Below are 13,251 nucleotides of genomic sequence, written 5' to 3'. Positions count from 1 at the left end.
TATAGTTCCTGGAAAAAAATGATTAAACTCTGCACTATGGTACACAATATTGTACAATGTTAAAGGTTCAATATATCCCAAATTCAAATGTTTGGAAAAAAATGTTTTCCTAGCATAAGAAATCTCTTTCCATACAAACTCTATCAATTTTTCAGTTACGAATCTTATCCAATAGGAATCCTCATTTCAAGCTGCCGATAAGCAGCTCACCCTTCTTTGTCAAAAATGAAATTGGGGGGGTTCCCTTTATGCTTCTATCATTGTGACTCAAAATGTTATCTTCAAATCTAAGCTACTAGTTCGGGTTCGAATTCGGGTATGGATTCGCGCGTTCGGCAAATTTTTTTCTTTTCTTGGGTACGGGTACGGGTTCGTATGTACATATATACATATATTAATTATAAATTTATATATATACACATATATTATATATATCTTCAATATATACAATCCTTACAAAAATAAAATATACAATGTGACTTTCCATACATAAATCATAAATGATAAATGATAAATCCATAATTGCCAATGCCAATAAATATCCATATATCGCAAATGTTATCAGTAAACTAATAACTAAAGTCTAATATCATATTTATAATTTGCAAAAAAGATAATATTCATGTTTCAAGTTTCAACTGATTCAAGTTTCAAAATGTGAATATGTCATGACACAATAAAAATTCAAATTACAAGCTATCTATAGGATTTAAATTCCATATTCATCTTCATCTGAACCATCCAACCCAAGCCCAAGGTCATCAAGTGGTTCAAATCCAACATCAATTGAACCACTATCGAATGGAATGTCACACCCACTAGCCAAGTCTCTCTCAAGTTCCATAGCTGCCTCGTCTATAGAGACTTGGGCAAGTTGTGCAACTGTAGCATCTAAATCAGCACACTCAAGGGCTAGATCCCAATTCCTTGTTGCACCCACATTATATTCAAGGTCCTTATGTGACAACAAATGAAGGTTGGAGTGTACGTAGACCAAATCCTTAGCTCTCTTTGCACCCAAATGATTACGTTTGACTGAGTGGATGAAGGAGTATGTACTCCAATTCCGCTCAGCTGAAGAAGAACTTGCAACCTGTTAAAAGTTAAAACATTATTAGAAATTTATAAATTATAAAATAAAAATATGATAGCATCCAATGGAATTGGAAAACTATAAAAAATAAAAAGATACATACTTGGGAGAGAAGTTTAATTGCAAGAGGCTGCAAGTAAACGGAGCCTTGACCATGTACATACCACCACTCATCAGGATCCATCCCATATCTAGCATTGAGAGCTACAAGATCATGATTTTTTGTGGATACAAATTGGCCAAACTACTTCATGAAAACATTTCTTGTGTCCTCATCTTGATATATCTTTTTAAAGGCAGCTCTATAGCCAGAAGCAACCTCTGCATCTCTATATGGTGGTACCCTCCTTGGTGTTGCAAGCATCTCTGCACTATAAAATTTTGGTGTCAAAGCAAATGCTAAGAGATGTAAGGGATTGGTCATCTTGTTCCAACGATCAACAATAATATTCTGCACAACTTTGAAAAATGTTTTCGTTGGGTCATTTACTTTTCTTTTTATTACTTCTCTTATTTTCTCCACCATGCAATCCATGCCATCATAAATCTCACCCAAACATGGGTGATCAGTATCAGCATACCTAATCATGCTCATGATGGGCTCAGTGAAATTCAAAACATATTCCACATTATCCCACCATTTCTCATCAAGGATCAATGGTCTTACTTTTAGAGCTCTTTTTGTCTAGGCCTGCTTCCATACACTCCACAATCCGTTGATGACCATAGAACTCAAGGCCTCTCGCACCTTCACAAGTCGTCTTAAGACGAGTGTTTGAGATGCAAATCGTGTTTCAGCTACCTAGCATGACATAAAAAAATACACAACATATATCAATTATAAAAAGTAAAAAAATTAAAAATTAAAAATTTAAATTTGTAATTACCTTCAACAACTCCAACTTGGAGAAGGTCCTAAAAATGGCTTGTGACATATGATGATTAGTCACAAACATTTGAATCTCCTCGCCCTCCTCGTACAGTTTTTTCACCCAATCAATTTGTGTGCTAATCTTTTGTATGATTAATTTGAGTGAGTGGATTGCACATGGTGTCCAAAAGATGTGACCGTATGTACCCTCCACTATAGTCCCCGCTCCCCTACAATTTTTAGCATTGTCCGTTATGGCTTGGACAACATTTTGAGGCCCCACTATGTCAATGCATTCTATGAGGATATTGGCAATGAAACTTGCATCTTTCACTTGCCCCTCACAATCCACCGCTTTCAAAAACATTGCCCCTTTAGGGCACACTGCTATAACATTGATCAATGGCCTATTTTTACAATCTTTACATCCATCAGAAACGATGGTCAAACCTGTTTCCGGCCATGTATCTTTGATGACTTTCAACTATGACTCTACGGATGCTTTCTCCTTTGCCAATAAGGTGGTTCTCACCTTTTCATACCCTGGACAAACATAATCAGAAGGTGTGTTGCAAAGGGTATGTACCATGTCCTGAAAGTAAGGTGATCTAACAAGGTTGAAAGGAAGCCCATTGCCATAAATGCAACGCCCAATGCTCTGATCTGCAATCTCTCTCATTTCATTTTTGAAGGCATTATCCAATGGGCCTCTTTTCTGTGAAGCCACAACATTTTGATTCTCTAGTGGAGCAACTGGTGGTTTTGGCATGAAAGGATGCGATCCGGTTGGTCTTGTGGAGCCAATACTACTAGAAGGCCTCGTAGTCTTTGCTTTGCCACTTCTCCTATCAGCTTCCTCTTGTTCTCTAATATATTCCAAAACTAGAGCTTTTGGCAGCCCCTTGCCATCTGATCCCTTACAAAATTTTATTCCACACCTGGGGATGAAACAAAGGTGGCCTTTCACTCGATAGTATGAGCTGGTATACTCAGTGCCACAATGGTTACACTTCCAAACAAAACCCCCACCACCAGACACTTGCTTGATCATTGTTGTATAATGCCAAAGTGGTGAATCTTGATCAATTTTAAAGGGGTTATTTTCAGTTCGGGCATGGGCAATTGAACTAGAGCTTGCACTTGCACTTTCAATTTCAGCCATTATGTATGATTATATGAATAATGCACCTAAAATAAAAAGAGAAAACACAACATTATTGAAAAAAATTGATAAAATTTCGGCATTATAACCCCATACTATGCATACAAAGTGTAAAAAAATATACAAAACTTATTTAAAATTTTTTAGAAAAACTTAAAAAAAAAATTTAAAAAATTGAAAAAAACTTAAAAAAATTCAGATTCTCTAACCTTTGATGGCTAAATCTTCCTTCTCCAGTGATTCCTATGCCTTTTATGCGTGTCTCACATCTTCATAGTCTCTACCTTCGAAGAAAAATGCAAAAACTAAGAAACCCGACTTTAGAGAAAAAATCTTCAAAAATGCAAATAGAATGAGTTGAATGAATGTTTTGATGCATGAAATGCATCATAAAGGGGCGAATTATGGTTTAATTATTAATTAACTATTTTTTAAAGTACCTTTTTATTGGTTTTTATTATTTTTTGACCCGTGGGCCCTGTTTTTGGGAACCCACGGGCCTAGGTTCACTCGGGTCCTCCTAGGTTCGACTTGGGTTCCACCCAGGTCGAACCTGGGCCGGACCAGGGCCGGCCACGAACCAGGGCCGGGCACGAACCAGGATCCGGACCCAAGCCAATACCCAAAGAACCGATAACTTAGGTATTAAGTATTGTCAAACCCTCCACACCAGCATATGATCAGTGCGCACCACCTTAGACACCCAATGCCCAGCCAAGGAGTACCGCATCCCTGTAGCTCCTACAATTTCAGCTATCAAGGGTGGCTATCAAGACAAATTCCCAATCGCCGCAAATGGCCGATCAAAGCATGCCAACCAGCTCCAATGATCTCATGCCATACAACAAATAATTCTTCATGCCATTAATAATAAGAGTCACGCCCAACAATGAGGTTTCGCCCATCAATTTGATAGCACCAAACAATAACAAAGCCACCCATCCCAGAAACTTGTCAAACACTTACACATCAGTAAGACAATGATATGGCATAGCTTCATGATGAAATTTGGCATCGGCTCATGGAAAAATCCTATCATAAAATCATACAAATTGTTTTGCTTGCAAGACTTCACAATTTATGAATCCTCAATCATTCTATCCGAGCATGAAATTTGTGTATTTCCACATTGCAATTAACTAGGGTAGATCTTTCACTATTGAAACCGATTTCCCTTAGGGTTTTGGTCTTGGGGTTTTGCTGGTACGAGAAGCTCCAAATTCACAATAGAGAAAACAAACAAGCATATCAAATGAGCTCCCAATTCTTCATTTTATATTAAAGCACATTAATAAAGTGACTAATAACATTTCCTTTTGATTTTCATTTAAGTTACTTTATCAAATTAATTAAAGTTACCCATAAAATTAACTTTATTGGACAACTTTAATTAAATAATTTAATTTATTTCTTGATACCCCAAAATTAGCCTACGAGAATCAAATAGGCCAAATGGGTCTTTCTTGCTATTACTCAAAATGGGACACTACAGTCCTCCCCTTTTGAGATTGCTTGTCCTCAAGCAATCAAAGATTCAAATGCTGCAAAATTTGCTCGCCTTTCTAAGTAACATCCTCCAAGGGCAAATCCCTCCATCTGATGAGATACTCCTTGAGCACTTTGCTCCTCAACCTTTTTGCTCTGACATCTAGAATAACATCAGGAACTAGAACTAATCTGCCCTCCTCATCCAATGTTGGAAGCTTTGGTGATGAAGTGGTATGCTGCCCAAGTGCCCTTTTGAGGCAAAAAACGTGGATCATAGTATGCATTTTGTTATTTTCAGGAAGCTCAAACTCATTAGCTATTTCACCAACACTATTGCAATCTTATAAGGGCCATATAAGCAAGCCTTCAGGTTCTCAACACCACCCTTCTTCATGGAAGACTGTTTGTAAGCTTGTAGGTGCAAGAAAACTAAATCTCCCACCTCAAAACTTCTTTCAATTGTGTGTTTATTTGCATAAATCTTATGTTGTTTTTGTGCGCCGTGAAAATTATCCGTAATTAATTTAAGGATCTCTGATCTGTCCTGAATCTAATGCTTTGCCTTAGGAGCTTTGCTGTCATCGTTTGCCAAATCTATGAAAGACAGCATCATATATGTACAACACTTGGAAAAAGGAGTCATCCCAATCAACATATGATATGTGTTATTGTAGAAATTCTCACCCAAATCTAACCACCTTAACCAAGCCTTTTGTTGTCCCACAACATAATTGTGCAGATATCCTTTGAACTATTTGTTAACAATCTTTGTTTGCCCATCTATCTGAGCGTGGGATCAACTGTGTGCTAGCCAACCTAAATAGCTCCTACCAAAAAAACACTAAGAAACCTGCTATCCTGATCACCATCAATATTCTTCGGTAACCATGGAGTTTGAACACCTCTCTCAAGAATAACTTTGCAACCTTAGGTGCATTGTAGTTTGATGATATGCCAAAGAAATGTGCATATTTGGTCAACCTGTCCACTATGTGAAAGACATAGTCTTTTCCCTACACCCTAGGAAGACTAGTAATGAAATCCATGGATATACTTTCCCACTTTTTCTCAAGGATACGTTATGGCTACAACAAACCCACTAGAAAAGTATGCTGACTTGTTCTACTGACAAGTCACACACTCACAAACATGCCACAAAACATCATCTCTGAGACCCTGGAAATCTCTCTCTAATTTCATTATAGGTTTCGAAGTAACCTGGATGTCTTGCAGGAGGTATATCATGAATGGCACTCAAAATTCTCCCCTTAAGCTTCATTTTAGCACCAAATAATTCCTATTCTTTTAGTAGATAACATTATCCACCACTCTGTACTTGGTGTATCATGAATGGCCCTCTTCAATTTAGCACCAAATAATTCCTATTCTTGTAGTAGATAACATCATCCACCACTCTTTACTTGTCATCTTGAATCTTGCCATCCATCAACTTGCTTGGAAAAGTAATCTTGGAATACTAAACTAAAAGATGAGCCTTCCTTATAGTGGGTTTCTTGGAAAGAGCATCTGCAACAATATTCTTCGAGAAGAATCAATCCCTCCATAAATAGAACAATCAACCTATGCTCAAAATTTTTTGTCACCATAACCAAGAGTTTCTAGAACTATGATATGTATGAGTCAACTGACCCCACCTGTCTCAATTGTGCCAACTCTCTGAAATGCAGCTCAGAACCCTTCCTGTCAAAATAGTCAATCAATCTTTGTGTAGAATCAGCATAGGATGTGATACTGGCATGAGACAAAGTCACCAACCCATGGTACCATCACTCATGAGTCTCTACATCCTGATAAATTGTAGCATTACTTGATGGCCTTCAACTCTAGCATGGGATTAAGCTGAAAGTATGTATCTAAATCCTGCACACATGAATGCGCAATGCATCTGCTGGAACCATCAATGCTAGGAATGGTAAATTTGCCTACTTTACGTTGCAAATCCTGATTAGACCTATGTCCCCTTTATCCTTTTGGTCTGTTTCTGTATTTGACTTGGCGGAAATCAACTAAGGACATAGCTGCATGAAATTCATCCCCCGAGGTTTGATATTGCCTCAAATAATCTACCCAACCTTCACCACCTTTCTGTTGACCTACTTGATCTCTTGGTGGTGCCTCAGTTCAGGCGTTAAAGGTGTAGGAGTAGTTTTGCTGGCTGCCCTGGAGTTCTTTACTGGAACATTAGTGTTACTCCCCTCTCCATGGTTTCCATTATTCCCATTAGTGCTATCTTTATCCTTGTTGCCATGATCACCCTAGTCTGTTATTCATTGTTTGGATCATTTGGGTCGTTAGTTGAACTTGAACCAACTGCTGCTGTCCGCTAGCCAAATCAATTAAAATCTCCATGGTACTAGGATTTTGCTGTTCATGTCTATCTCTCATACTTCCTTCTTCAGAAATTGAACTAAGAACCCGCTCCCCCATCTCTCTCCTCTTGTAAGTGATAAATTCTGTATCTTTTGAGTTCGTGAATCAATTTCAGACATTACTTGTTTCATAACCCTTTAGGCTGGCAAGATAACTTGCTCTGCTACCACTGTAAAGACTGGTGTCAGATTTCTCACCAAAAATTTGCACTTTTTCTCCCAATGTTTAATGTATGAGCATTATGTCAAATAATCCCTATATAATTTTCTGATATGCAGGTTTATGGTGCCTGGTTGATTTGGTTTATAATGCAATATTTTCCATAACCATCTGGCATTTCTTAACAAACAAGAAATAGGCAATATTAACTGAAAATAGCACCATTTTCATTCCATACGAATCTGAAACATGGATCACAGAGTAGTAGTATATATATGGTTCTAACCTCAAGAACAACAATATTCATTCTCTTTGATGAGCTACACTCTTATTTAATGTCAATACCCCACCAAAGACCAAATAGAAAATGCATTCAGATCTGCACCAGGGTTATTTCAGCTCCGAATTCCACATGCAAAGGAATATTAAGGGTTGTCAAAACCTCCATGCCAAGGAGTATTAAGGGTTGTCAAACCCTCCACACCAGCATATGATCAATTCACACCAATTCCATGCCAAAATTTCCACGTCCTTGTAGCTCCAATGACTTGAGCTATGAAGGGTGGCTAACAAGAGAACTTCTCAATTGCCATGAATGGCTGCTCGATGCATGCCAACCAGCTCCAACAATCTAATTCCATACTACAAATAATTCCTCGTGCCATGAATAATAAGAGTCATGCCCAACAATGAGGTTTTGCCCATTAGTTTGATAGCTCCCATCATTAACAAAGCCACACATCCCACAAACTTGTCAAATATCCACACGCAAACAAAACAAAGATATAGCCCAACTTCACAATGAGATATGGCACCAGCTCCTAGAAAACTCCTATCATAAAATCATATGAAATGTCTTGCTTGCAAGACTTCACAATTTATGAATCCTCAATCGTTTTGTCCAAGTGTGAAACCTGTGTAGTTCCACATGCAATTAGCTAGGGTAGATCTTTCACTACCAAAGCCAATTTACCTTAAGGTTTCTGTCCTAGGGTTTTGCTCCAACAAGAAGCTCCAAATCCATAATAGAGAGAATGAGCTTCCAATTCTCCTTTTTATATTTTCCTTAGATCATCCCCAAAGGGCTTTTCGACTTCCCGTTTAAATAATTCATTAAAACGCATTAATAAAATGAATTTTAATATTTCCTTAAATATCTACTTTATTAATTTAGTTAAAATAAAGTTTTCTGCAAAAATAACTTTATTTGACAAGTTTAATTAATTAATTTAATATCTTCCTTGATACCTTGTGGCCTTAAATATATCATTTTAATTTTCACTCAAGTCACTTAATTAACTTAATTAAAGATTTCCATAAAATTAACTTTATTGGACAACTTCAATTAATTAATTTAATTTATTCCCTGATACACTGAAATTATCCTTCAGGAATTAAATAGACTAAATGGGTTTTTCCCGCTACTCTTTGGAAAGGGGACACTACAGTGATTAATGGTCTGGAAATATACCAAATATCTAGAAAATTGTTGATGATATGGATGGCTAGACAGATCATATTAGATGTCCAACATTTAGAAATGAGGGCTGAAAGCATGTGCTAAATGTCTGTAGTCAAACTTTAGTGCATTGTTAAGAATGTTGATACTTTGGATTTGACTAGACTGCTTTAACATTTAACTATTACATTTTTTTTGGTTTCAGAGGAGTTTTGTTCCTCCAAACATTTTTCTGCCATAAATGCAGCCATCTTTATCTCATAACAAATATCTGCCTGCCCATGGCCATTGTAGAGGCAGCGGTTGTGTAGTTTTCGCAAAGTTGCTAGACATCAGGGGAAGAAGATGCTCCTATCCTATTACTCTTGTTTGCTGTTCTGACCTCTCCTCTCCCATTACTTACTGTTGCTGTTGTTCAGGCTTGGCTGGCTCGAAATGAATTTGTTGTTTCCATGAATGATGATTGAACCAGGGAGATCTTGCCCATCCCATGTTGCTATGTTTGGTCTCCTATATTAGAAAGGGCCCTTTCGGAATTCTTTGTTGGATCGGTAGGATTGGGAACCAGAGATAGGACCCTCCATCTACTAGAGACTTGATTGGATATCCTGTGCCTCCATCTGTTGGGAATCTAATGCACCACATAATCCTAGCATCACAAGTGGGTTGGGGCTCAAACCAGTTAAGTCAAATCATACTATGGCCATCAGAAGCTCCCCGCAATTTATAATTGCAACTGAAATCAATCAAATGCCGCTACTTTGTAATTACTTTGGTGCTTGTGTGGGCTCCACTTGACTCACATTTCTTTGCTATTTTTCATTATTTGTGGAGAATTTACTGTCTTCTTATAAGCACTTTCCTTAGCGTACAGACAAGAGAAGGGTTTAAAAGCCAGGTATTCTTTCAGTGTTTTTTCAGGGACCAGGTTATTGCTTGAAGAATCACTTGCTTAATTATTAAGGATACCTGATTTGCGATTGGGTTTCTGCTTTGCCACTGACTTACAAAATGCTATAAAGGATTTTTGATTGAACTTTCACTAGTAGTTGAATTGTTGTTAATTTTTACATTGGTGATAAATTTATGTAGAAAAGATGATCTTTGTGTTTCACAGGTATTTACGTCATGCAGCTGCTCCATTTTATGTTCTTTCTAGGGATCTTGCACACCATATTAACATAAACAGGTCAGCTAAGCTGATACACTCTTTATCTTGCCTTGGGAAAATTATCGCATGAAAGTGCTCTATCAAATTTTATTAACATGTTTTCTCATCTCTAATAACAATTAGGTCAGAAACAAGCTTATATGTGGGAAGCTGTGTCATTAGTGTATTATTGTGTGGTTAATATGGGCACAACTTATTGCATGTTAACTTTGACTAAATGAAACCAAGTTGAACATGCATTGCTGAGTCTGGTAAAGTACATATTTTTATTGGTTTGGATTTCAGAACACTCTAGATACAAGAATGGTAATTTGTCCTGCAATTAACCTACTATTTTGCAGCGTCTATTTGAAACCATATGCACATGAGGATATATCTGTCGGTGCATGGATGATAGGCTTGGATGCAGAATATATTGATGAAAGGCGTTTCTGCTGTACTGAGGGTAGGGCTAGACCTACTTTATGAAGTAATTTATCTGGTTACGTTTTCTTCATGTCATATAATGCTGTTGATTAAAATAATCTTTTTTCGTTGGGAATATTTTCAATTGCCAAAGCCCCCTTCATGAACTGTCCTCTTCCTAAACTCACTGGTGTATTCTTTAACACTCTGTTGTTGTCTTTGCCTAAAGTTATGCCGCCACATAATCCTTTCTTCTTTATGCAAAATGGATAAAAAATTGCTACTTGAGCAACTCTTTAAAACCCCCCTCCCCCTTGAGGATTGGTGGTACCTTTCAGTGTTCCAAAGAATGAGCATAACTTAAATACCATGTGAGAGCATGTCTGGATAGCTTAATTCTTACAAATGCAATTTACTGAAATGGAGAGTCGGAGACAACTTTTGGAGACTAAAATACACCTTTGTGAAACTTATTAATCCAACTTCACAGTACTTATGTCCACCATCAAGGGGCTGTGTTGTATCAGGTTCCTTCCTCATGTATTCATGAGATATGTAAAATCTTTCTCAATGCAAGCTTGATGCTCTCCAACCTGTCATTCTTATCCTATGTGATGGAGATTCATGCAATATCATCCTCTATCCTCCTGAACCAATCTTCTCCATCATCCTCTTCTCTTGCCATTGACCTAGCTATACTTGTCTACTCCTTAGTTCCAATTTCAGGCACAAATGGGATTAAATTATCACTTCCACTTCATCTTGTTGATGTCATAATCTGTCAAACACTTGTAAAGTCCTCTACAATCTGCTATGATACCACTTGATAAAGATCAAAACCAGCTCCTCACACCTGCAACATGCCTCGGTACCTTGGAAACCCCTATTCTTACACCACATTGGCAAAAATGAACAGAGTGAAGGTTACCATGATTACCAACCCACAAGACATGTTATACAATGCTTATATAATATTCCAACATCCTTGGCACCAAAAAGAAGATTAACATCAGAAAATCCATTTGAAATGCCAATAACCCATAACATTCCATGCTCTATCTGCACAATGATTAACATCAGAAAAATTGCCATGGCTGCAATGAAATTGCTGTTTTGGGTAGGAAGCGAGTTAACAATTGCTACAGTTGAGATGATTTTGTTGCCTGTGGAAATTGGTGGTTTCATCAAGCTTTATTCTCAACTCAATTCTATCATCTGTGCCCCTATTTCCAAGACATCTTATGCAATGCTCTGGATCACCACAAACACACCTCTCACAGAATTACAGACTTTTTGCTGACGAAACATACTGAACTGATGTGTCCAAGGCTTCTAGACATCTTGCTGACTGAAAGTGGCAACTTTGACCCAATTTGCAGATAATGTAAGCATGTATACACATAATGAGAAAAGAATAATTGGAGAAATGAATGAAATCTTAACTTGTTAACATTTTCCAAAGATTTCCAGTTTTTCTTTTTATATCTTTTGTTGGGTTTTCTCCGGTACTGCAAGTGTTTCCAGTTTGAATGCATCACTAGTCCTCCATATCTTGTAAGATTTCCTCATCCCAAACACTATCTTGGGAATTATGTTGGGCTCTTCATATTCTAGTTTTCATTGCATATTTAGCTGGAAGCAAATTGAAGTAGCAGCCAAAACGTTTCAACACAAGCTCTTCAGTCTCTTGAAATAACCTTTTCCTTAGTAAAGACTATTTAAACTCGTTGTGCTTTCATAGAACAGAGTTTTTCATGAATCTGTGTAGCTTGAGAAAGGCTATTATCTGAATATGATCAAGACGAGTACTCAAAGGTGTAGAGGAAGTAAAGTCATAAGTAGTTATCAGTTTTATATGGTTTTTTTGACAATTAAAGTGTATTTGATGATTGTTATTAACATGTATTCCTTCTTTTCACAGGTGAAATTTGCTCAATTAGATGAAGCATAATACCCAGAAAATTTTGGCCATTTTTTCATTTTAGCATCTGTTCTTCTAACCAAAAGGATTCTCCGAATTGACCTTATATTGGATCGGTGGAATTCAGGTGCCTGAGAATACTAGTACCAACTTTATTTATAAATAGTCTTATGAGTAGTTTTGATTGTAATTTATAGATTCTTGTGTGTTTATGCATTGGATCTGTCAGATGATCAAGGTCCTCTCTAGGAATTATTTGAGCTTTCAAGCAATTTGCCTGAGTGCTAGGCTGTTTTGTTTTTCTGCAACATTCATATCACCTCTGCTCTTGACAGGAGTGGGTGGAATTTTTGCATTAATCTAGGATAGAATAATCTATCCAATTTTATTATATTTTTTCCTAAATTTGGAAAGAATTTGTACAGAAGGAATTTAAAATTATTGCGCTCACAATAGAGAAGTATATTCTTGCATATTGTGGATTAATTTAAATATGGAGTTTGAGATTTTATCTACTAGTTGACAACGGTTTGTATATAATGCTGGAACATTTATGCTTTTAATATTGATGTTTGTGTTCATCTGTTAAAAATAATGAAGTGGGATTTCAGTAGCTGGAATTAAAAAGTGGGACTTTTATGTTGGTTCATTGAACAACAAATTTTAAGTTCAGCAATGGAAGATTACTTCTAGCAAACTTTCATGCAACAAAAATAACAGTTGGTTACAGGATTGTTTAAAGATGTTGTTGATATTGATAAGTGGGATTGAAAGGGACCAAATCCTTATACAATAGAGCAAGGAGAAGGCAGACAGAGCAAGTACAATGAGATGTGGGACAAACCAAACAGCCCAACAAGATAAAATAGAGCTATATACAATTGCAGCCTAGCTGCCACATACAATAACAATCAAAGAAAAAACATGGGACCTTGGGGCTCAGATTAAACAATGCCAAACCCAACCCCAGTCAATTTCACACCCTGTATGAGATTGGGAGATAGATTTCAGATGACCTTCTTCCATCCTTGTATAATAGTCCATGACTATTATCATGCAAGTCCACAAAACAAGGAGAAATGGGTGGGAATTCCTCCATAGAGGGTCCATCAATGTGCATAGAAGGAACAA

General features: G+C 37.1%; 1 protein-coding gene across 1 annotated transcript in view; it reads left to right on the top strand.

Annotated features, from left to right (window-relative positions):
- LOC131060382 (hydroxyproline O-galactosyltransferase HPGT2) overlaps positions 1 to 12,593 on the top strand; it is a 137,316-nt gene extending 124,723 nt beyond the window's left edge. Inside the window, exons 10-12 of the mRNA XM_057993580.2 lie at positions 9,741 to 9,812; positions 10,136 to 10,239; positions 12,121 to 12,593. Of these exons, the coding sequence (XP_057849563.1) occupies positions 9,741 to 9,812; positions 10,136 to 10,239; positions 12,121 to 12,143 (199 nt within the window). The 3' untranslated portion in view covers positions 12,144 to 12,593. The remainder of the gene's footprint in view (positions 1 to 9,740; positions 9,813 to 10,135; positions 10,240 to 12,120) is intronic.
- Positions 12,594 to 13,251: the final 658 nt, after the last annotated feature.

Source organism: Cryptomeria japonica, chromosome 4 (assembly GCF_030272615.1).
Source record: "Cryptomeria japonica chromosome 4, Sugi_1.0, whole genome shotgun sequence".
Lineage (NCBI taxonomy): Eukaryota > Viridiplantae > Streptophyta > Pinopsida > Cupressales > Cupressaceae > Cryptomeria > Cryptomeria japonica.
This window is presented reverse-complemented; position numbering and strand designations above follow the sequence as displayed.